The sequence below is a fragment of the Aptenodytes patagonicus genome, chromosome 25 (genome assembly GCF_965638725.1).
Source record: "Aptenodytes patagonicus chromosome 25, bAptPat1.pri.cur, whole genome shotgun sequence".
NCBI classification, from domain to species: Eukaryota; Metazoa; Chordata; class Aves; order Sphenisciformes; family Spheniscidae; genus Aptenodytes; species Aptenodytes patagonicus.
In genome coordinates, this window is record NC_134973.1 from 5,159,988 (window position 1) to 5,182,996 (window position 23,009).

The 23,009-nt window shown below is 69.9% G+C and overlaps 3 protein-coding genes across 3 annotated transcripts; 1 reads left to right on the forward strand and 2 right to left on the reverse strand.

Moving 5' to 3' along the window:
- The first annotated feature begins 1,037 nt into the window (after positions 1 to 1,037).
- JAK3 (Janus kinase 3) lies at positions 1,038 to 8,638 on the forward strand. Its single transcript, XM_076359235.1, has 23 exons — positions 1,038 to 1,242; positions 1,351 to 1,474; positions 1,599 to 1,710; positions 2,334 to 2,479; positions 2,593 to 2,875; positions 2,962 to 3,084; positions 3,183 to 3,340; positions 3,590 to 3,701; positions 3,976 to 4,162; positions 4,478 to 4,599; positions 4,685 to 4,816; positions 4,896 to 4,980; positions 5,064 to 5,197; positions 5,659 to 5,797; positions 5,889 to 6,040; positions 6,603 to 6,753; positions 6,826 to 6,965; positions 7,252 to 7,441; positions 7,545 to 7,669; positions 7,839 to 8,011; positions 8,092 to 8,209; positions 8,310 to 8,420; positions 8,516 to 8,638. The coding sequence occupies exons 1-23, from the start codon at positions 1,038 to 1,040 to the stop codon at positions 8,630 to 8,632; spliced, it is 3,339 nt and encodes a 1,112-aa protein (XP_076215350.1). The 3' UTR covers positions 8,633 to 8,638.
- A 1,360-nt stretch (positions 8,639 to 9,998) lies between these two features.
- B3GNT3 (UDP-GlcNAc:betaGal beta-1,3-N-acetylglucosaminyltransferase 3) lies at positions 9,999 to 11,945 on the reverse strand. The gene is made up of 3 exons (XM_076359694.1): positions 11,919 to 11,945; positions 10,413 to 11,141; positions 9,999 to 10,370 (listed from the first exon to the last, which is right to left on the reverse strand). Exons 1-3 carry the CDS (start codon positions 11,943 to 11,945, stop codon positions 9,999 to 10,001), a joined length of 1,128 nt encoding a protein of 375 aa, XP_076215809.1.
- A 541-nt stretch (positions 11,946 to 12,486) lies between these two features.
- On the reverse strand, positions 12,487 to 21,193 carry FCHO1 (FCH and mu domain containing endocytic adaptor 1). The gene is given in 34 exon segments (XM_076359257.1): positions 12,487 to 12,583; positions 13,102 to 13,266; positions 13,366 to 13,430; positions 13,630 to 13,829; positions 13,933 to 14,065; positions 14,594 to 14,749; positions 14,849 to 14,960; positions 15,038 to 15,143; positions 15,244 to 15,362; positions 15,574 to 15,669; positions 15,672 to 15,998; positions 16,001 to 16,191; positions 16,292 to 16,313; positions 16,316 to 16,380; positions 16,501 to 16,543; positions 16,647 to 16,709; positions 16,804 to 16,828; positions 16,909 to 17,027; positions 17,030 to 17,086; positions 17,176 to 17,214; positions 17,217 to 17,229; positions 17,318 to 17,339; positions 17,446 to 17,518; positions 17,604 to 17,648; positions 17,785 to 17,881; positions 17,976 to 18,074; positions 18,748 to 18,852; positions 18,967 to 19,119; positions 19,211 to 19,303; positions 19,305 to 19,353; positions 19,442 to 19,516; positions 19,606 to 19,697; positions 20,460 to 20,537; positions 21,133 to 21,193. Coding segments are annotated over 33 exon segments (3,069 nt in total). The 5' UTR covers positions 20,487 to 20,537; positions 21,133 to 21,193; the 3' UTR covers positions 12,487 to 12,560.
- Between the last annotated feature and the right edge of the window lie 1,816 nt (positions 21,194 to 23,009).

The following is a 23,009-nucleotide window of genomic DNA, read 5'->3' on the forward strand; positions in this document are numbered from 1 at the left end:
CACGCACCCAGCCCCATGGTGGCCCCGAAGGCGCAGCGGCACCGGTGGCACCCTGGGGCTGGGCTGGCCGGGGCAGGACGGGGGCGAAGGGGCTGAGCCCGTCCCGGCAGGGCCGTGAGTGGGGCAGGGACGGTCCCAGCAATGCGGTGCAGGGGGAGCAGGGGTGTGTGGGCAGCACCCAGCCCCTCACCCCACGCAGTGGGGTGGGACAGGACGGGGGCTGGGATGCCCTGCAGCACCCACAGCACCAGGAGGCAGCGGGACCAGTAAGGTGCCCGGGTCCGTTGGGGTGCCCAGCACCAAGTGGGATGCCCGGGGCTCCCTGTTCCTTCACCCCCCCCAGCTGGTCCCTGCACCCTGGGGTGGCTCCTTTCTGCCCCCCGCCCCGTACCCCCTCCCTTGCCAGGAAGCCACCCGCCGAGGAGGCTGCGGGCAGGAAGGAAGTCACCGAGGGGATTTTTTTGACACTCTCCTTCGCTCGCAGCCTCTGAGCAGCCGCCTACGCAGCCCAGGAACCCCGACCCGGCAGCACAGCCCTGCCCGGGACCCGCTCCCCAGGGCCGGAGCACACGGGCTCCAGCGAGGCCGCCGGCACGACAGCAGGTACCACACCAGTACGAGGGGATTCGCGGGGTCTGGCCAGCCCAGCCGGGCGTGGGGATGGAGCTGAGTCCTCCTGCCCACGCCTGGGAGCGATGCAGGGCATGGGCGCATGGCCCTGGGCTGGCTGGCGAGGAGGAGCGGCCGTGGGATGGGCTGGGGAGGGTGGGTTTATCCACATACCCGGAGAAACAGCTGTGTGCCTCAGTTTCCCCTTCATCCTTCCCAGGACGGGCTGACCCCAGCTCTCGAGATGCTGCAGGCTTGGCTGCGGGGCTTTACCCCAGGGAGGATGCCGAGGGAAATGCATGGGGAAAGGCACATGTGGGGCAAGGTCCTGCCCCGCACGGGGGTCACACCCAGGGGGGGACATGATGGTACCGCTACCAGGGGACCGTGCTGCCAGCTGAGCTCCCCCTGTCCTTGCAGCGCCCGCCATGGCCCCGCTGGGCGAGGACACCCCGCTGATCGGGGAGCGCTCCTGCAGCCTCTCCTCCACCGAGACCAGCACCCTCCAGGTGTACCTGTACCACCGGGCGCCCGCCGCGCGCAGCCCCCCCAGCACTGCCGCCGGCGTCCTCACCTTCACCTTCGGCGAGTACACGGCCGAGGAGCTGTGCGTCCGTGCCGCCAAAGCCTGCGGTGAGCATCGTCCCCCGGTGCCGGCAGGCTCGGGGCACCGGCCGTGGGCTCGGGGTACCGGCTGTGCCCGTTCCTCATCAGGGGTCACAGCACCGCTTCTGTCCCCAGGCGTGCTGCCCGTCTGCCACTCGCTCTTTGCCCTGGCCACCGAGGATCTCAGCTGCTGGTTCCCCCCCAACCACCTCTTCACCGTCGATGACTCCCGCAGCCAGGTTGTGGTGTACAGGATCAGGTACAGCCCGTGGGGACCCGGCCATCCCAGCCCCAGCCCGGCTCCCTGGGGAGTCTCTGATGGCCGATAGGGGCTGTGTGCTATGGGGGACGTGGCGCTGAGCCCCCTCTGCTCTCCCCATCAGGTTCTTATTCCCCAACTGGTGTGGGCTGGGACGGTCCCACCGCTTCCAGCTGCTGAACAACCAGGCCAGCCCCATCCTGGACTACCCCGTCATCGACTACCTTTTTGCCCAGGTAAGCCCTGCCAGGCTGCCATCCCTGTCCCCAACACCTGGGGCCGCAGGGCGAGGTCCCACGTGGCTTCTCGGGGGTGTGGGACATGTTAAGCTCAGCGTAGTGATGCCCTTCACCACCGTGAACCGTGCCGCTCTCCTCCAGCACCCACTGGTCCCTGGCCACGACGCCTGCGGGACATGGGTCCTCCTACCCAGCTCAGCTGGAGCTGCTTGTGGGCATCCCACGCTGGGTGTGGGGCACCCCAGGTTGCTGAGATGGGGGTCACTGTGTCCCCCAGGTGATGCATGCCCCAGGGATGGAGCTGGCTCTGCTGCCCCCCGGGCAGCAGTGGGAAACCAGAGCCTGGGGCAGGATGTGACTCACGCAGGCACCAGGGTGTGGGGCGTGGGGCTGGGGCTGGAGCCACCCCCACAGCCAGGCCGGCGTGATGGGGGGGTCAGCAGGGGCCACCCTGGAAGCTCCCGTTAGCTGCGGGGGGACAATACCTGCCACAGCCTCGTGTGCGGACCGGGGGTCTTGGGGTGCATCAGGTCTCCTGGCTGCGGCATCCCCGGGCAGGAGATGCGCCGAGTGGGGGGCTGGCGCAGGGACCCCCCACCCAGCCTCTGCTCCCTCCCCAGTCCCGCAGCGATTTCATCGGGGGACGCATGGCAGTGGCACTGAGCCTGCCCAGGCAGGAGGAGTGCCTGAGCCTGGCCGTGCTGGACATGCTGCGCATCGCCAAGGAGAAGCAGCAGAGCCCTGACGAGGTCTCCAGCCATGTCAGGTGAGCTGGGGGCTGGCGGTCGTGGGGACATGGCCCAGCACCCATGAGGACAGCCCAGTGTCCCTGGGGACAGCCCGGCACCCACCGCTGCTTCACCTCCCTGTCCCCGGCAGCTACAAGTCCTGCATCCCCGAGCCGCTGCGGTGCCAGATCCAGCAGCACAGCTTCCTCACCCGCAAGCGCATCCGCCGCCACTTCAGCAAATCCCTGCGGAAGATCGGGGGCTGCCAGACGGACGGACGCTACCTGAAGCTCAAGTACCTGCTGGACCTGGAGCGGCTGCAACGGCGCTGGGCGGAGGAGAGTTTCCGTGTGCGCTCACCCGGCTCCGCCACGGACATCACCATCCATGTGGCCAGCGAGAGCGGCGTCTCCTGGAGCTGCGGCGGCTCTGAGGTGCAGGTGGGTGGCTGCGCCGGGGGGTCCCGTGGTGGGGCGAGGTGGGGGGACGCAGAGGCCAGCCCCGGTCGTGTACCCTGCAGAGCCGCCAGCACTTCTGCGACTTCCCCGACATCGCCGACATCAGCATCAAGCAGGCGAGCCGGGAGGGCAGCCCTGTGGAGAACCGCATCGTCACCCTCACCAAGACGGACAACCGGGTGCTGGTGAGCTGGGGAGGCGTGGGGGGAGCCCCGGCAGAGCGGGGGGCCAGGGCTGGTGTGAGGCTGACCCGACCCCCCCCCCCCCCCCCGCCTGGCCCCAGGAGGTGGAGTTCCCCACGCTGCGGGAAGCCTGCTCCTTCGTGGCTCTCATCGACGGCTACTACCGCCTGACGGCGGACGCCCACCACTACTTCTGCAAGGAGGTGGCCCCCCCCCGGCTCCTGGAGGATGTGGAGAACCAGTGCCACGGGCCCATCAGGTGGGTGCCGGGGACCCTCCCCTCCTCGCCACCCCCAACCCACGGGTGCTGGGGGAAGAAATCACTTGGGTAGGAGCTGCAAGAGCGGCGAGCACCGGTCCCCATCCTGCTCGCCGGGCTGGTGATGCTCAGGCCACCCTGGTGCCCGCCGGGTTCGGGGAGACCGTGGCGGAGGGGTGAGCAATGGGGGTCCCTGGGGTCTCCCCGAGGGCGACCACGCTGCGCCCGACCCAGCCCTGCCGTTCACAGCTCTGAGTTTGCGGTGAACAAGCTGAAGGTGGCCGGGAGCTGCCCGGGGCTGTACCTACTGCGCCGCAGCCCACAGGACTTCGACAGCTACCTGCTGACCGTCTGCGCCGAGGTGAGACCGGCACCGGCACCGGCACCGGCTGGGGACTGGGGTTCCGGCACCACGCAGCATCGCGCAGGCTCCCGTGCCGGGTGCAGCCGGTGTCACTGGGAGCGGGGAAGGAGACGCAGGGCTGAGACCTGGTCCTCGCAGGGACGGTGCCGCCGGCGGTGGCCTTTTGGGATGGGCACGGCCCTGGGGCTGCCGCGGGCACCCGCAGGGCAGGAGGGGCTCGGAGGGCTCCCAGGGGGACGCCGCACCGCTGAGCCTGGCTCTTGCCCCTCAGACCCGCTCCGGCCAGGACTACAAGCGCTGCCTGATCCGCAGGGACGAGGACGGGAACTTCTGGCTCTCGGGGGTGGCCCGGCGGTTCTGCAGCCTGCGGGAGCTGCTGGGCACCTACGGGCGCTGCGGGCTGCAGGCAGAGGGTGCCCGCATGCGCCTGGCTGCCTGCTGCCCGCCCCTGCCCAAAGGTGACACCGCCGCACCGGGGCGGGGGACATTGGCAGGGCTGCGCACACCCACGGTGGTGTGACATCACAGGGCAGGTTGTGTGAGGTCACAGAGCTGGCTGCGTGACATCATAGAGCAGGCTGTGTGACATCATAAAATGAGCTGTGTAACATCGCAGAGCAGGTTGTGTGGCGTCACAGAGCAGGCTGTGTCATCACAGAGCAGGCTGCATGGCATCACAGAGCAGGCTATGACATCACAGAGCGGGCTGTGTGACATCACAGCGTGTGCACAGCCCGCCCCAGCCGCCCCTCACGGCTGCTCCCTTCCCCCAGAGAAGTCCAACCTGCTGATCGTGCGGAGCGGCTGCCCCCAGCCCCCCGGCTCCCCCGCCGCCCCCCGCCGCAGCCTCAACCAGATGATGTTCCACAAGATCGACCCCCAGAGCCTCACGCGGGTACAGGGGGGGGACGGGCCGCTGGCGGGACGGGGCACGTGGGCAGGGACACCCCCCCCCTGCCAGCACCCCCCTCTCGCGGCAGGGCGAGAGCCTGGGCCAGGGCTCCTTCACCCAGATCTACAAGGGCGTCAAGCGGGACCAGGAGGAGGACGGGTACTACCAGACCGAGGTGGTGCTCAAGGTCATGGACGGCAGCCACCGCAACTGCTCCGAGGTGAGGCGGCGGCAGCCCCCCAACCTGGCACCAGGGGGTCCCCACGGCCCCCCCTGAGCCAGCCTCTCCCCGCTCCCAGTCCTTCCTGGAGGCAGCCAGCATCATGAGCCAGCTCTCCCACAAGCACCTGGTCCTGCTGCACGGCGTCAGCCTCGGGAAGGACAGTGAGTGCCCGTCCCCCTCACCGGGCACCGCCACGCTGCCGGGAGGGCACGCACCGGACCTGCCTGTGCCGTCCCCCCTGCAGGTATCATGGTGCAGGAGTATGTCAGGTACGGGCCCCTGGACCTCTACCTGAAGAAGAACCACGGTGAGGGCAAGGTGACGACCAGCTGGAAGCTGCAGGTGGCCAAGCAGCTGGCGTACGCCCTCAACTACCTGGTGAGCCGGCTGCCGGCATGGCACCGAGCGTGTGGTCCACGTGTCCTGCAGCTCCTGTGCGTCAGCATCCCACAGCTCTCCCATGTCCTGTGGTCCATGTGTCCTGCAGCTCCTGCACACGTGTCCTGCAGCTCCTGTGTGTCAGCATCCCACAGCTCTCCCATGTCCTCATCCCATGGCTCCCATGTATCCATGTCCTGCAACTCCAATGCATCCATGTCCTGTGGCTCCTGTGCATCTGCATCCTTCAGCACCTGCGCATCCATGTCCCATGAGTCCCATGTATCCATGTCCCACGGCTGCCACGCATCCGTGTCCCACGACTCCCGTGCATCTGCATCCCCATGGCTCCCACTCATCCCTGTCTGTTCACCCCGGCTGGCACTGGCTCAGCCCCATGCATGGGGCTGCCCCACGGGCTGGGGCTGTGCTGAGGGTCCTGGTCCCTCTGCCCTCCCCAGGAGGACAAGAAAATCACCCACGGCAACGTCTCCGCTAAGAAGGTGCTGCTGACCCGGGAGGGGGACGCTGCCAGTGGCAGCCCTCCCTTCATCAAGCTCAACGACCCCGGAGTCAGCGTCACCGTCCTGGCCAAAGAGAGTAAGTGCCTGGGCTCACCCAGGGTGTCGGGGGGGGGGGTGGCAGGGCCCCCCCCGGCAGGTGCTGAGCGGGGCCATCCCCCTCTTCCCAGTGCTGGTGGAGCGCATCCCCTGGGTGGCCCCTGAGTGCCTCAGCAACCCCAAGAGCCTGGCACTGCCGGCTGACAAGTGGAGCTTCGGGGCGACCCTCTGGGAGATCTTCAGTGGTGGCAACATGCCCCTGAGCCTGCTGGAGCCCCAGAAGGTGAGGCTGCCCCGTCCCACCGTGCCCCGACCCTCCTGCCCCGTCCCACTGCATCCTGACCCTCCTGCCCCGTCCCACTGCATCCCGACCCTCCTGCCCCGTCCCTCCTGCCCCATCCCGCTGCATCCTGACCCTCCTGCCCCATCCCTCTGCACCTGGGTTCTGCTCACTCACCCGCTGCCCAGAGAAGACCACGTGCCATCCGTCCCACCCCGGGATTTCTCTGCTAGCCAGAGGCTCCGGTGACGCAGGTCACGCTGGAAAAGGGGCATCGCTGGGGGAAGATGGGCACCCATGGCAGCCGGAGCCAGGGTCTTGCAGGGCCCCAGAGCCCCCCCCCCCAGCCTTGGCGTGCTGCAGAGGTGGCTGCCAGGTCCAGCGCTGCAGGGATGGGCAGTAACCAACCCCCCCCAGCCTAACGTCCCGCAGCCTTTGGGTGATGCTCAGGGCGAGGGGTTTGCACAGCCTGGTCAGGAGCGTGGGGGCTGTTCCGGGGCTGCTTGCGGGGGCACGGGGCTAGGCACCCTGCAGCCAGCCCCAGCACCCTCTCCCACCCCTGCAGAAGCTGGATTTCTACCAGAGCAGCCTCCAGCTCCCTGCACCGAAGTGGACGGAGCTGGCCACGCTCATCGCACAGTGCATGGACTACCAGCCCCGCCGCCGGCCCTGCTTCCGCGCCCTCATCCGGGACCTCAACAGCCTCATCACCTCCGGTGAGCCCCGGGACGGCGGGGTGGGGACGGGCTCCGGACCCCCAGGGTGCTCTCACCGCCCGCTTTCCCTAGATTACGAGCTGCTCTCGGACCTGTCGCCCACCGATGTGACGCTCCGGGACAGCTTCTGGGGGTACGAGCCCCTCGCCATGTGCCAGGACCCCACGCACTTCGAGGAGCGGCACCTCAAGTACATCTCGCTGCTGGGCAAGGTGAGGGGGGGCAGAGGGGGCCCTGTCCCCCAAGACTTCAGTGCACGAGTTTCTTGCACACACGCTCCCCCCCTTACTTGCATTTGGGGCATGAAACATCCCTGGCTCCTGGGAGGATGCTTTGCCCTCCAAAGCTGAGAAATGCTTGGTTTGTGCCCGCGGCCTCACCTGTGCGTGGGATCTGGGAGGGGGGGGACCAGGTGCTGGGGGCACGGTGGGGGTCTCTGAGACACCCCCCCCGAGACACCCCAGCATCCCGCATCCCCACCCGGCTCTCCCCGGCCAGGGCAACTTTGGGAGCGTGGAGCTGTGCCGCTACGACCCGCTGGGCGACAGCACGGGCGAGCTGGTGGCGGTGAAGAAGCTGCAGCAGGATTCGGTCAAGGAGCTGCGGGATTTTGAGAGGGAGATCCAGATCCTGCACTCGCTGCAGCACGACTTCATCGTCCAGTACCGGGGCGTGTGCTACAGCCGGGGTGAGCACGGCGTGGGGCAGGGAGCGGGCAGGGAGCAATGCTGCCTGCACCCGGCTCCGGCTCTGCCCGCATCCCGGCCGGCGGGTGATGGATGTGCGTGCAGGGCGGCGCGGGCTGCGGCTGGTGATGGAGTACCTGCCCAACGGCTGCCTGCGGGACTACCTGCAGAAGAACCAGCCCCGCCTGGACCACAGGACGCTGCTCCTCTACGCCTGGCAGATCTGCAAGGTGGGACCGTTGGGGCCGGCGGCAAAGGGGGTCCCGCTCTCCTGCTGGGGGGGACAGACGGGGAGGGAGCAATGCCACGGCTCACCCAGGGGGGTCACGGTCCAGCTGGGGTGAGCCCCTGGGGATGCTGCTGGGTCCCTGCCCCAGCGCGTGGCTGCATCCCGCACAGGGCATGGAGTACCTCGGGGCGCAGCGCTGCGTGCACCGGGACCTGGCCAGCAGGAACATCCTGGTGGAGAGTGAGACCCACGTCAAGATCGGGGATTTCGGGCTGGCCAAGCTGCTGCCACAGGACAAGGACTATTACGTGGTGCGGGAACCCGGTCAGAGCCCTGTCTTCTGGTAAGGGTGGCACCGGGGCGGGGGGGACATGGGGCTGCTGGCCCGGTCGGATCTGGTGGTCAGCACCCTCCCGCCGGCAGGTACGCACCCGAGTCCCTGGCAGACAACATCTTCTCCCGGGCATCCGACATTTGGAGCTTCGGGGTCCTCCTCTACGAGCTCTTCACCTACAGCAACAAGAGCAAGAGCCCCTCAGAGGTGAGACCCCCCCCCTCCCCGGGGCTGGGGTCCCGCTGCCCCACCCCGGACCCGTTACCTTTGGGATGAGCCGTGCTGACGGCTGTCCCCGTGCCCGTAGGAGTTCCTCCGCATGATGGGCACCGAGAAGACGGCACAGATCATCTGCCACTTGCTGGAGCTCCTGAAGGACAACCGACGTCTCCCGGTGCCGGCCGGCTGCCCCATGGAGGTGAGAGCCCTGCCCAAGCTGGCAGGGGTCCCAGGGGACGGTGGAGGTCCTGGGGGCCACCCTGCTCCCCTGACGGCCCCGTCCCTTGTCCCCAGGTCTACACGCTGATGCTGAGCTGCTGGGCCTTCACCCCCAGCACCAGGCCCACCTTTGGGGAGCTGGTCCCCAAGATCGAGGCGCTGCGGGACGGCCGGAGCAAAGCCCGCTGGTAGCCCACCCCGGCCGCCCACCCCCCCTCCCCAGCACCAGGCGGTGACAGACGGACACACGGCCACAACAATGCTTCAATGTGCTTTAACGGCTGCGGGGCCAGCGGAGGGGCGGCAGGGTGGGGGGGACACGGTCCCCATCGCCCGTCGCCATGCAGGGCAGCCCTACTTCCCCCTTTCCTGCGGCAGGCAGGCCCCCCCCGCGATGCCACTTGTCTTTTACCCCCTTCTGCCTGTTGCTGCCCCCACCACGGCGGGATTTGGTGGGTTTCTAGTAAAGTTTGGTAAATTTGCCAGCTGGGGTGTGGGGAGAGGGGACACACAGGGAGAGGGGATGGGGGGGGGTCTGGTCGCTGCGGAGGGAGGTCGGCTGGAAGAGAGCAGGGAGGGGTGAGGGTGCCCACGGGACATGCCGGCATGGGGGTCCCGGGCTTGGCACTCGCCGCAGGCTTTCCTGGGGGGTGGCTCCAGCGGGTGCCCCCGCACAGGGCCCCGAGGGCGCAGATGAACTCGTGCGCCCGTACGGCTGCTGCACCAGCTCTGCCACGACGGCTGCCAGCGCACAGCACTGCATGGTGCCCGCGGCACGGCACCCCTAGGCTCGGGCAGGTGGCGGCTGTAGCCACAGCCCCGTCCCGTTGGGCTTTGTTCCTCGCCCACTGCATATATCCCCCTCCCATGGCCCTGAGCCCGGTATGTGCCTGCAGCACGGCACGGCACGGCACTGCACCGTCTGTTCCCGGGACCGAGCATCCCACCGGGGCCAGGGCCACCTGCGCCGAGGGTCATCACCGAGACCTCGCAGACAGCAGCGCAGCCCGTCCCCCCCAGCCAGCGCACGGGACTGGGGACAGCGCAGGGACCTCGGGGGCTCTGCAGAGGGACCCCCAGGGCAGGGACCTCGCTGGGGGTAAACGCCCACCCTAGTGGGGTCAGGGGTTCCCCTTGCTCCCCCTGAGCCAGTCCCGTCCTCCCTGCACCCCAGTCCTCCAGGAAGGCTCCAGACCCCATGTCCTCATTAACAACACAGGTTTGTTTATTCTCCCTCCGGTGCCTTGGGGCTCCTCTGGCCACGGAAGGGCAGATTTGGGGTAAAACCAGGCAGAAACAAGCCAGGGACAGGATGGGCGCGTGGTGGCACTCAGCAGTCCCCAGGGTGGGAGCTGGGGCTCGGCCTCGCAGATGCCACTCTGCACTCCCGGCAGGACCACGGTGGAGATGGGGGTCAGCCCCGGGGTCTCCGGGGACCCTCCCTCGCAGCATGGCAGCGCCGAGCAGCAGCTACCAGGGATCCGCGGAGAGCCGCAGCCCAAGCAGCCCTCGGGTTGCACCGGCATTCCCCCCTGGTTCTCACTCCTCCTCGGCCGCCCTAGAAGATGCTCACCTTCTTGCCACAGAGCAGGTGGGGGTCGTGGATGGCCTGCCACATCACCACCATCTCGTAGGGCACGAAGCGGTGCACCAGCAGCAGCTCCCGGTAGTAGCAGGGATCGAAGGGGTCGGCGTTGGCTGGCACCCCCACGCCCGCGGTCCGGATGCCGTCGTGGGAAGCAGGACGGAGCCCTGCCTTCTCCAAGCACATGCCCAGGTAGACGTCATCGATGGGGAAGATCTTGATGTCCCGCGATTCCCGGGAGATGACGTGGGCGGTGAAGCCGGACATGAGTATCCCGCCGCCGCCGCAGTAGGGCGGGTACCACTCGGAGGCCAGGAGCTGCGTGGGCACAAAGTACTTACTCTGCTGGAAGCGGACGGGGCTGTTGCAGGTGAAGAGCTACCCCACCATAAGGTGCTGCTCCTGGGCACCCTGGCTGGCCATCGCAAAGCTGACAACATTGCCCGTGTTGACGAAGACATCGTCGTCCCCATTGAAGATGAAGCGGACGCCGGGGCAGTGCTCCTCCATCCAGGCGTGGAAGAGCACCTGCTTCAGCGTCAGGTTGAAGAAGGTGTCCCTGAAGTCCCACTGCAGCACGTCCCCGTGCTCCCGCTGCTCCAGCCGCAGCAGCTGGTTGAGCTTCTTTGCATCCCGGGCGTTGGGGGCTACCCCCACGAGGAAGACCCGACGGATGAAGGCTCCTTGAATGGTCCTCTCCTGCCCCCAGGTCTTGCGGATCACCTCCCGCCGCTCGTAGTTCTCCGGCGATGACTTGAGGGCCAAGAGGAGGAAGATGTCGGAGGACCCCTCGGCCCCCCCGCACTTGCCGGGGACGTCGAGCAGCAGCGGGAAGGACCGGCAGTGCTGGTACCGCATGAAGTCCTGCACATGGCCGGGCAGTTTGGCAAAGCCGGAAATGTTGTGCACCGAGGTGTTGGCCACGCATGGGGCAGGGGTGGACAGAGCCCGGGGCGGGGGGAGCCTGGGGGCTGCCTGGGGCCTGGGGGGGGTGCTGCGCTCGGGGACCGCACTGGGCCACAGCTGGTCATCTTGGTAGAGCAGGTAGCAGAGCCCCAGGAGCCCCACGGCGACCAGACCCCACAGCTCCAGCCTGTGGCACCGCTGGGACGTGATCTGCAAGAGATGGGGGGTGGGATTTGGCACTGGTCATCCCCGCAGCCCCCGAGCATCCGCACCCGGAGAGACGCCCTGGGCCGGGGCACAGCATCCTTCCCTGCAGAGCCGGAGCACGGAGCTCCCGGCACACAGAGGGGAGCGGGGAAATCTCCCCGTGCCAGATGGTTGCACCATGCCAGAGGTAACCAGCAAGCTGTTTGCTGCCGCGCAGGGAGTGCCCAGGCTAGGCAGGGCACTCCTGGGTGCAGGGCAGAGTCTGACTCTGCCAGCTCTGCACCGGGCAATGTGCAGCAGACCCAAAGAGAGCAATAAGCCACTGGTTCTGGGATGGGGCCGTTCTCCTTTGGGAGAGCAAACACAGGGCGCGGCCCCAAAATCTGGGTATGGCCAGCAAGGGTACGCGGCCACCCAGGACCTGCTGGCATAGGGGGGTTAATGAGGGAGTTACCACCAGCTTGAGGTGTTACAGGGTGGTGGCGGGGTGGTTCCGGGTACAAGGAGTCCACACAGGTTTGCTGCGAGCAGCCCTCACCCTCAGAGACGAAGCACCGGGACAGGGGTCCCCCAGGCAGCATGGGGACCCCAGCAAGAGCCCAGCTGCCGCTCGCCCACCGGCACTGCGCAGAGCCCAGCCGGCCGGGGACGGATCCGGCCAGCCCTTGCCCAAGGCGGGGGCCCCATCCCAGTGCCCAGGAGTGCCAGCTCGGACCCCGCTGCACTGCAAAGAGCCACAAGCCCTCCTGGAGAGACCCCTCGGACCCCCCCAGCCGGTACCTTGTCACAGAGCCAGCTCGGGGCCATCCTCGCACCGCGCCTCGCACCGCACTGGGAGCGCTGCGGCCCCAGCGGCACAGGTATTTCCTGCAGGGATCCTCCCCCCGACAGGTGCCGTGAGGCCGCCTGTCTGTCCGCCCATCCGTCTGCCCATCCGTCTGCCAGAGGTGGGGCAGCAGCACCCATGGGCGCAAGGAAAGGGCTCGGCAAAGCGCTGCCGGCTCCCTGCCTCGGTTTCCCCCGGCCCTGCAACACCAGAGCCCCCAGGGTGCCACGGCACATCGGCTGAGCCCTGTTTCCAAGGAGGAGCCTGGAGGCCCCGGGGATGGGCGTCGCAGCAGGAGGCAGGCGGGAGCCGGCGGGGGGGTTATTAGAAAATAAAGTGTTTAATAAAAGAGCAGCTCCTGCTCCCTTCACAGCACAGGGGAGGGCGGAGGGGACCGACCGCTGGGCAGCAGGAGACAACGCGGTGACAGCCACGGAGCAGGGAGCCAGAGGGGGAGGGGGAGGAGGAGGAGGAGGAGGAGGAGGAGGGCTCCCACCCGGCAGCACCCTCTCCTCGGCTGGCCTCCATCCAGCGTTTCAAGTTCACACAACCAAGGGGGAAGCCCGAGGGGCTCGGAGGGTCCGGTGGGAGGCGGCTCAGGACCCTGCCAGGTAGATCCCTGCGGAGGAAAGGCGGTGAGGAGGGGCTACGAAGGTCAGGGGCATGTGCCCGGTGCGAGGACGGTCATCACCGAGGGGCCAGGGCCTGATGTGGGCCCCCGAAATGCGCTACCTGCACCCTTCCCCAGGCTGGGCATCGCTGTGGGGCATCACCCAGTGAGGGGGGAACAGAGCTTGGGGTGGTATGGAGTGGACCCCTTGCACCCCAGGGCCATGGGGAGCAGGGAAGGGACCCTGTGCACTCCGGGGAAGGGACTCCGTGCACCCGGGGAAAGGGACCTCATACACCCCAGGACCACAGGGAGCAGAGAGGGGACCCCCGTCCAACCTGGGGGAGGGATCCCACGCACCCCAGGGAAGGGAACCCATGCACCCTGGAGAGCAGGGAAGGGACCCTGTGCACCCCAAGGAAGGGACCCCGTGCACCCGGGGGCCACAGGGGATGGGGAGAGGACCCTGCACCTCCCAGGGCTGTGGGGAAGGGACCCCGCACCCCCCTGGGCCCCACCAGCCGTACCTGTAGCAAACCTCTTCTTGACTAGCGACATGCGGTACCCGGCGCTCGCCAACTCCACCTCGACGCCCGACAGTGTGCTGCCCTCGCTGCTGAACTGGGCTGCCACGGGGCTGGGCTTGCTGGGCCCGCAGAGGGGCTCCCAGCTGGCCGAGAGCCGGCCGCAGCCTGGGGGGGACAGCAGAGAGGGTGGGGGGTCTGCAGGGGCCAGGGCCGGACCCTGTTCCCCTGCCCCGTGCCCTCTGAGCGGCACGGGCACAGCCTCACCTCCCTGCCCCGGGGCACCAGGGACGTCCAGCAGCCTCCAGAGCAGCCTCTTCTCCTCCAGGTTCCTGCCGGGACACGGGCATGTCCCCAAGCCCCCCAGACCATGCCCCCCTGCTCCACCCCATGCCCCCTGCTCCCACCCCTAGGGGACACGTCCCTGCCTTCCCCACCCCATCAGCACCCCGTTTCCCAGCCCAGGGTTCCCCCCTCCCACCCCGGGGGCGTTTGGGACCCCCAGTCCTGTGTGTGTGTCCCCCTCCTTACCAGCTGGCCGCAGGCTGCAGCCGCAGGTTAGCGACGGGCTCGTCCACGGGCAGGAGGACATGGACGTTGGCGAGGGGCACGGGCAGGGCCAGGGCGCCGGCATTGTAGCCGTACTCGACGCTGACCCGCGTGGCGCCCGGCGAGCAGTCCCAGCACACGCACAGCCGCAGCGGTGCCGAGCCGGGGCCCAGCCGCGAGAACTTGGGGGGGTTACGGAGGGTTCAGGGGGGCACCAAGACCCTCCTGCCCCCAGCAGCTGGGTGGGGGACCCCAGGGTCCTGGCTTTCCCAGCCCAGGGCTCACCTGGTACTTGAGCAGAGCCACGTTGTAGTAGGAGGCGGCCGGACTCTGCTCCGCTTGCTTCTGCAGGTGCCCAGTCAGCGCCGCCATGTTCAGCCAGAAGTCCTTGGTGCTGGGGTCGCTCTGGGACGGGTCGCTGCGGGGACAGGGTCAGAGCGGCAAGGGTGCCTGGGCACCCCAGGAAACCCGGCACCCCGATACTCAGCTCCCCATCGCTGCACCCACCAGCTCCCAAGGATGCCCAGGCCTCCCGGGAACCCCAGGAACACCGTGTACCTTGATACTCCGCTCCCCGTTGCTGCATTCACCAGCTCCCAGGATGCTCAGGTGCCCTGGGAACCCCGTGTACCCCGATACCCAGCTCCCCATCACTGCATCTACCAGCTCCCAGGATGTCCAGGCATCCCCAGGAAACCAGGTACCCCATGTACCCAGCTCCCCACCACTGCATCCACCACCTCCCAGCATGCCTGTACCCCCCTGGCACCCCCTGTACCCCAATACCAGCTCCCCGTCACTGCATCCACCACCTCCCAAGGTCCCCGCATCCCCCCAGGCACCCCCTGTACCTCGATACCAGCTCCCCACCGCTGCATCTCCCGGCTGCCAGCCTGCCCAGGCATCCCCGTGCAGCTGGTGCCGCGGTGCCACCGCGTCCCCGCACCTGTAGAGCAGCTCGGCATTGGGCAGGAACTGCTCGATGGCGCCGGCGTTGAGCAGGCGGAAGCTGAGCACGGGGGGGGCCATGCTCCCGCTGAAGACACGGACGATGCCGGCAGGGAAGGACATGGTGAGCTCCCCCGTCACCTTCACCAGGCAGCTGCCGGGGACAGGCCGGGGGTCAGCGGATGCCCCAGGCAGGATGCAGCGGCTGGGGGGGGGGGGGGGGGGGCCCTGACCCCCCCCAGGACCCCCGTACCTGTCGGCGTCACACCCTTTGAAGTACGCGTGGACGTACTCGGTGAAGGCGGTGGCCACGGGGAGCGCGTCCTGCGAGCCCAGCACCACAGGGCTGGGACCCCGCGACAGCCCTGGGGAGGCAGACGGGGTCAGAGCCTGGATGTGACCCTCCACCCCGTGACCCCCCCCCCAGCCCCCCGGGACCCACCGAGCGCCGGCTGGGAGACGGCGAAGAAGCCCCGCTCGCCCAGGCTGGCAGGCGCCGAGTGCGAGGGGCCACAGCTCCAGGAGGGTGAGGGGCTCAGCGAGCGTGACTGCAAGGCAAGATGGCGTTGGGGGGTGGGGGGGTGTCCGGGTCTGGCCCCGCCGTGGGGGTCCCGCAGCCCGGTCCTGCTCCTCCCCCCGGCCACGCACCAGGTCGGTGTTGCTGCCCGCAGCCGGGCCGGCTGCCGGCCTCTTCGTGCGGGAGCGGCGAGGGGGGGCCACGAGCGGGACCTCACGGGGGGCCGCACTGGGCCGGGCGGGGAGAACATCTGGGGGGCAACAAATGGGGGGTGAGGACAGAGACCCGTCCACGGCTGGGCCCCCCGGGGGGCTCCAGCAGGGTCTCACCAGTGCCACGAGCTTGGCAGGTCTCAGCCCCATTCTCGGCCGAGCCGGGGCTGGGCGAGACCCTGCGCCCAGGTGGGGGTGGGGGGCAGAGTTAAGGGTAAGGGGGGCAGCTCCTGCGCCCCTACCACTCACCCGACTCAGGCTGCGGCGGGGGAGCCACCGGCGTGCCGCCCTCGGTCAGCCTCGTCCCTGACCCTTGGCAGGTCCACGGAGAGGGGCTGGAGGACTCCCCCCGCTGGGGGGGCCCGGGGAGGAGGAGGAGGAGGAGGCCGAGTTGGAGGAAGGACAGGGCAGCAGGGGCTGGTCCCCACTGGGGCTGTGGGGTCTGACCCATGGCGGGGGCTCCCCAAAAGGGTCGGGCGAGGGGGCTTCGCGGGGCGCCGGGCCACTGGGGCAGCGGCTGCGTCCCTGGGGCGCCGACCCCACGTCCTCCCAGAGCCCCTCGGCCCCAGGGCCACTGAAGACGGCGAAGCCGGGGGGCTCGGGGAGGCGGCCGGCAGGGCTGCGGGGCCGCGGCACCCAGGCACCGGGGTCCCGGGTGGCGGGCGGTGGCGGCAGGGGTCAGCCGGGCCGCCCCGCTTGGGGAGGGGGCTCTGCGGCGTCCCCGGCTGCGGGGTCCAGGGTCTCGAGTCCGGGGAGGGTCCGGGCGCGGGGTGCGAGGGTGAGTCCAAACCAGAGTCCTCCACGTTCTCCGGGGAGGAGGAGGAGAAGGGGGAGGAGGAGGAGGTGAGGACGTAGGCACGGGGGCTGCGGGTAGACCCCCGTGTCAGAGCACTGCGGTAGGGGGGGGGCACAGCACCCCAGACGCCGGGGTCCCCCATCCCGGTCCCTCCTCCCCGAATCCTCACCCGGGAAATCCTCCGCTTCGAAGCCGACTCCAGCGGGGGCCCGAAGAGGGCCGCGGGGGGCACCGCGTCCGGAGGGGCTTTCCCGGGGCTGCTGTGCCGGCGACAGAGGGGGCGGCTCAGTGCCCGCTCAGGACCCCCCGGGGAGGGGGCTCGGGGGCGGCAGCGTGGGGTGCACCGCCCCACGGCACCCCGCTCCCTCCCTGCCCCGTACCTGTTCACCTGCGCCGCCGGGCGCCCCCTCCCTGCGCCGTCACCTGTGGGGAGAGGGGACTCGCTGGGGGTTGCAGAGCCACTGTCCCCCGCATCCCTGAGGGGACCCCCCTCCACATCCCCGGGACCCCCCCGGCACGGCCTCACCTGCCGCCAGTGTCCCCTCGGGGTCTGCATCGCTTCGGGCGGGGGTCAGAGATGCCACGTGCCCTGCGGAGGGACAGGGACAGGCAGCGTTAGGGGTCACGGAGCCCAGGGGACCCCCGAGCCGTGGCCACGCTTGAGCCCCCAGGGTGACACTTACGGGACGACTGTCGCTTGACGGTGCCCTGCAAGAGAACGGGGAGAGGGGGTCAGTTGGCCCTGGCACAGTCCCTGGGGACCCTGCAGCCCCCCCCTCGAGGCTCACCCCGATGCTGGGGGGCAGGATGAGGTTCCCCACGGTGGCCTTGAGCTGCTCCATGGTGGCCTCGGCGCTGCTGGCCGCCTCCCGGGGCTGCACCGGCTTGATGTGGACGTAAAACTTGCGGGCTCATCCTCGTCGTAGTCGGAGTCGCTGGAGGAGCAGACGTGGTTCTCCGCCTCGGCTGAGCCCCCCGTCAAGGCAACACCCCATGCTCGGAACCCCCCTTGGACACCCCAAAATCACACACCCCCTACTCCAGCACAAGGATACTGTGGGCGACGTCGGGGCGCACGGTGAACCCGTCCTCTCCACCTCCGGGCAGCCCTGCGGGGAGATGCTCGGAGAGGCGCTCGCTCCCCAGTCCTCCCGGTATGGAAAAAACCAACCCCAGGGCTGGCACTGGGATACTCACCACCTCGGCATCCGGGGATTCCCTGGGGAATGACAGGGGCAGCATTAGATCCCGAAGAGGGGAAGGGATGCGGGATGCAGGGACGAGGGACATGGGGACGCGGGGATATGGGGAGAGGGGGATCTTACACAGCATCACGATCCCTCTCCTTACGGCTCAACCCAGGGATACGGAAAGCTTTGCTACGGCTCCTCTTGGGTCCTGGGAGGGGGGCACAGAGCAGTGAGCAGCCCCCCTACACCCCAACAATCCCCGGCGTGGGGCTGCTGGATGCAGACGTACTTGCCTTCCTGCGCTGGGGCCAGCCGGTACTCGTCGAAATCCAACGCTCCTGTCACCGAGAGCGGGATCAGCCCAGCACCGTGGCTCCATCCTTGCACGAGGGCAAAGCCTCCTCGTGCGAGGAGGGGGAGCATCGCCCTCGTGCAAATGGGGGGAGCCCACCGGGATGCTGCCCACAACCTCACCTGGCCGCTCTCGCCCCGTGCCCTTGCTCTCGGCAAACCTCCGCAGCAGCGTCTCGGTGCCGATGTTCTCCACGTTTTGCTTGAATTCTTCATGCACCTGTAAAAAAAAAGGGGGGGACATCATCCTCAGAGTAAAGGGGGGGACAGCTCGGTGTTGTCCCTGTCGTTGTTCACCCCCCCTGGGGACTCACCTGCCCGATCTGGACGTGGGTGTCCTCCACGGAGTGAGAGTAGGAGCCGATGAGACCCTTCATGTAGCGTAGGTGGGCTTCTTCCACCTCCTGGAAGCGCTGGCGGGGCAGAGGTGGGGGTTTAGCCAGGGTGGCATGTCCCCAGGGGTCCGTGTGCGGACAGGGAGGGGGGGCTCAGGAAGGGTGGCATGTCCCCAGGGGTTGGCACGTCCAGGCAGTGGGGGCTCAGCCAGGGTAGCACACCCCCACGGGCCAGCATCCCCAGGGAGAGGTGCTCAGGCAGGGTGGCATGTCCCCAAGGAATGGGGCTCAGCCAGGGTGGCATGGCCCTGGGGGGGCTGGCATCAAAACGAAGGGGGGCTCAGCCAGCTTGGCATGTCCCCAGGGACTGGCATCACCAGGGAATGGGGCTCAGCCAGGGTGGCACGTCCCCAAGGGCCAACATCCCCAGGGAGGGGTATCCCCAGGGGTTGGCATCGCCGAGGAGTGGGGCTCAGCCAGGGTGGCACATCCCCAGGGAGACGTGCTCAGTCAGGGTGGCACGTCCCCAGGGGCCAGCGTCCCCAGGCAATGAGGGAATGGGGCTCATCCAGGGTGGCCATCCCCGGGGGCTGGCATCACCGCGGAGGGGTGCTCAGCCAGGCTGGCACGTCCCCAAAAGACCGGCCCGCCCTGTGCCACCACTGCACCGCGCAGCCAGCACCAGGAGCCTGAGCAGTGCCCGCGTGAGCCCCGCTCCTGCCCGCCCCGCCCGCCCCCCGGCACTGCCCACCACGGCCGAATCCAGCATCCTCTGCTCAAAGTCGGCGCGGGCAGCGTTGTACTTCTCCACCGCCCGCCGCAGCGCCTCGCCCGCCTTCTTGGACTTGAGCTCCGCCTGTGTGGGACCAAGCGATGGGCACGAGCCGGGGGGGGGGGGACAGGGACGTGCCGAGGGGGGACAGGGACCATCGGGGGCAGGGGGGGGACACACACACACGTCGGGTCTCACCTTGTCAATCTCCTTCTGGCTGGTGCCCTCCTTGCGGAGCCGCTCGTACTCCTGGCACTTGCTGTGGTAGCTCTCCTTGGACTTGGGCAGCAGCTGGGCCACCCCGTGCAGCAACTGGACGGCCTCCAGCGTCCCCGACACCTCCTCCTTGGACTGGGGGGGGGGGGGGGGGGGGGGGGAGGACGGAGGCGGGTGGGCAGGGGGTTTGGGGTGCGGTGGGGGAGGACGGGGGGAGACGCGGTACCTTCTTGTGCACCCGGCCTTGCTCCTCGCCGTAGCGCGAGATCTCCTTGATGAGGTCGTGCAGCTTCTTCATCAGCTCCAGGTGGCACAGGGCCCAGCTTGTCCGAGGAGATGCGGAAAACCTCCCAGAGCGGCGCGAAGGTCCTGGGGGGAGCACGGGCAGGGCTGAGTGGGGTTCCCCCCCCACACACACACACTCAGGGTGCTCCGGACCCCCCAGACCCTGGCTTACCCCAGCTGGGTCCCGTTGGTGGCCATCTTAGACAGCTTCACCATGGCCTTGGCATAGTTCTCCTCGATGGCAGCCCTGGGGACGGTGGGGAGGGGGCGCTGGGGACAGAGCCCGGTGGTGCCGGGGACACCCCCCCCCCCCCAGCCATCCCACCCCCCCAGTACCTCTCGCGGACGAAGTCGGCCAGCTCCTTGGTGGAGATCTGCCCGTGCTTCATGTTGTGGTAGAGCACGTCGAAGCCGTGGTTCTTCTCGCCCTGGCAGGGGACCACCCTCAGCCCCCAAAACACACCCAGCACCCCACGGCATGGGCACCCGGGGACCCCCACCCGGCCCTCCCTGTGACGGTGCCACCGCCGGGAGCACCAGCCGGCACGGCAAGAAGCACCATTTGGGCTAGAAACACCCCAAACGGGGCACGGTGGCCCGGACCCACCCTGGGTGCGCAGAGGGGTGCGGAGCCCCCACTCCTGCCAGGGGCAGCGCTGGCCAGAGCGGGTGGGGGGGCCCCGGACTCCCGGGCTCCCCAGGGTGAGCGGGGCAGGAAGGGGTGGGCTGAGCCCTGACACCGCGTGCTATTTTGGGTGCTGCCCGCTCCCCCCCCCCCCAGCACGCGGGGGCGGCTTCCTCCCACCCCCCGGCAGCATGACCCCATCTGGGGAAACTGAGGCAGAGGGAAGGGGAAGACGCAGGCAGCTGCCAGACCGCGGCAGAGACGAACCAGGAAGCACCGGCCACGCTTCGCGCCCCCGCGGCGCTGCCAACTTCCCCCCGCGGTGCCGGGACGGGGATCCCCGGGGGGGGGGGGAAGGACACAGGGACGGTACTGTGGCCATGGGACCCGTGGGCACCCGCACCCATCGCTCCCCCCTTCCCTCAGCAATTAATTTGCAGCGCTAACGGAGGCGTCAGGCCTTGCAAAATTACCGGCAGCGATGAACCCCCCCCTAGGGCTGGGGGCCACCCCACAGCGAGCCCCAGAGGGTGGGGGGCACCCGTGGGTGGGGGTCCAGGCTTACCCAGAAGTGCTCGGTGAAGTAGGACATCTTGGAGGGGGGGACAGCAGCGTGGAGACCCACAGCTCAGCTCCCGGCACCCTGGGGGGACACCTGGCCCTTAGTGGGGGTGGGGGGGGGGCTCGGTGGGGACCCCCCCCACCACACCCACAGGTATTTATTGGTTTTACCGGGAAAGCGGCGCGCAGCCCCGTGGCCATGGAAACCACAGGCTCCCCGTGCCCGCCGCCACCGCGGCCCCCTCCCCACGCTGTACAGCACCCCGGGGGGGCCAGGGGGCCGGGGGGGGGCTGCCAGGGCAGCGCTTGGGCCCGACACCAGATACGCAGCTAAATAATAAATGAGCGGCTGCTGCACGGTGGCGGCTGCTGCTCCCGCGCCCGGCCGTGCCAGCGGCCCCCAGCCCCCCGAAACCACCCCCCACACCAGCCCCCTCCCCGCCTAGGGGGAGCCCCTTCCCCCCAGAAATGGGGACCCAGGTGTCCGGGCCCCCCCCACCCCAAACCCTGCAACCTGCTGGAGCAGCCCCCCAGCACTCGGCAGGGGGGATCCCCAGGCTGTGCCCCCCCGGCCTGTGTCCCCCCCGGCCCCGCTCCCCATCACATGCCGGAAAAAAACAGGAAACCAAAAAATCATGCATGGCCGGGGGTTGGTGTCACGGCGGGGACCCACTCACCCTGGGCTGCTGGGGGCCTCGCGGGGCCCCCCCGATCATCCCTCGGTGCGCCAGGGGTCTGGGGGAGAGAGAGAGAGAGGGGTTAGGGCATGCCGCAGCCCCCAAACCCCGCTCCCGGCCCCCCTCCCCCCCGGATCCAGCAGTCCCTTTGAACAGGCTGAGCCACCTGTGTCACGAGCGGGGCGGGCTCAGCACGGCCTCCCCAGCTTCCCCCAGCCAGGCTGGAGGGGAAGCGGGGCCGGGGGGGGGGGGGGCGCTCAGGGCCTGGCCGGACCCCGATCCTCCGCCGGTCACGAGCGGCCGCAGACGCCGCGAACCCGTCGCCCCATCGTCGCCGGCCAAAGTCCCCGGAGGTGGCAGCGGCCACCGAGTTCCCCGAGCAGGACGGGGGGCACGGGGCTGGGGACGGGGGGGGGGGGGGGGGGGGCACAGCATCCTGCCTGGCTGCGGCAGGGCCACCCCGGGACCCCCCCCGCGCCCCCCAGCCGGGCGGCCCTGGCCACCCGCAGTGGTGACCTTCACCGGCGTGGGGTGCGGGGGACGCGGGTGGCCCCCCGAGGGGTGCGGGGGGCTCCGGGGGGGGGGGGGGGGGGGCCGCATCCAGCCCGGCTCGGCGAACGGCTGCACCTGCCCGGGCCGGGGGCTGGCTGGGGCGGGGGATGCTCAGTGAGGGGGGGGGGGGGGCTGTGCACCCCCACACCCCCCGGGCAGCGGGTCCGATGGAGGGAGAGGCACCGCGGGGGGGTCGGGGCGTGCACAGGGGTGCAGATGCTCCCCCCCCCCCCCTTCAAAAATAAAGGAGGGAAAGCGCCGAGCCCTGCACCTGCAGCAGAGGGGTCGCGGGGGGGCTGCCCGCAGCACCGGGAGCGGCGTTTTGGAGAGGGCGGGGCTGCACCCGTGCACGGGGGGCGGGAGGGGCTTTTATTGAGGAGGGGGCACCGGCGGCTGCCCCGGCCGCCGGGGCGGGGTGCGCTGCAGCGGGGAAGCCACGCACAGCGGGGGGGCTCTCGCCGAGGGGGGGACGCGGGGCTGCACCCCAGCCCCGGGGAGGGGGATGCTGCAGCGGGGGGGGGGGTTGCGCCCACGCACCGCGCGGGAGCGGCGCGGGCTGCACAGCGGGGCCGGGGGGGCTGCACCCCGCTCCCGTACGCGGGTCGGGGGTCGTTCCCTGCTCCCCGCCCGCGGGCGAGACCGGGCGGCCGCGGGACCCGGGCCCGGCGGGGCCGCACTCACCTGCGGGGCCGCCGCCGCCGCCCCCGCCCCGCTCCGCTCCGCCGCCGCCCCGCGCCCGCTCCGGGCCGCGCGCTCCGGGGCCGGGACCGCGCCGGGGGCGGGGGGAGGCGCGGGCCACGCCCCCTCCCGCTGCGCCGCCTCGCCATTGGTAGCCGCGCCCGGCAGCGGTTACCGCAGCCAGCGGCCGCCGCCTCTCATTGGCCGGACCGCCGCCGCGCCGCGCGCGGGGAGGGGGGTGATTTGCATTTTAAAGCGGCCGCCGCCCCCACCGGAGGGCGATGCGGGGGGCGATGCGGGGCGGGCCCGGAGCCGCCCGCACCGACACCCTGGCCCCGGGGCTCCCACCATCCCCGGGGGCTGCCGCCCCCCCGGGGCTCCCGGTCCCCTGGGTCTCCCAGTCCCGGTGCAAAGGGTGCAACCGCATCCCCCCGCCACGACCCCCCGCACCCGACCCCGACGGCTGCAACCGCACCCCCGGCCCCGGGCCGGCCCCCCCGCTGCAGCCCCCCGCCGCCCCCGCCGGTGCCACCCGGTGCCTCGCGTCCCGCTGAGCTCATGCCCCGGCTCCGGCTGACACCAGGGCGGCCGCGGCGCAGCTGCGGGGGTGGGGAGCGGGAGCGGGCACGGCCGAGCAGCGGAGGATG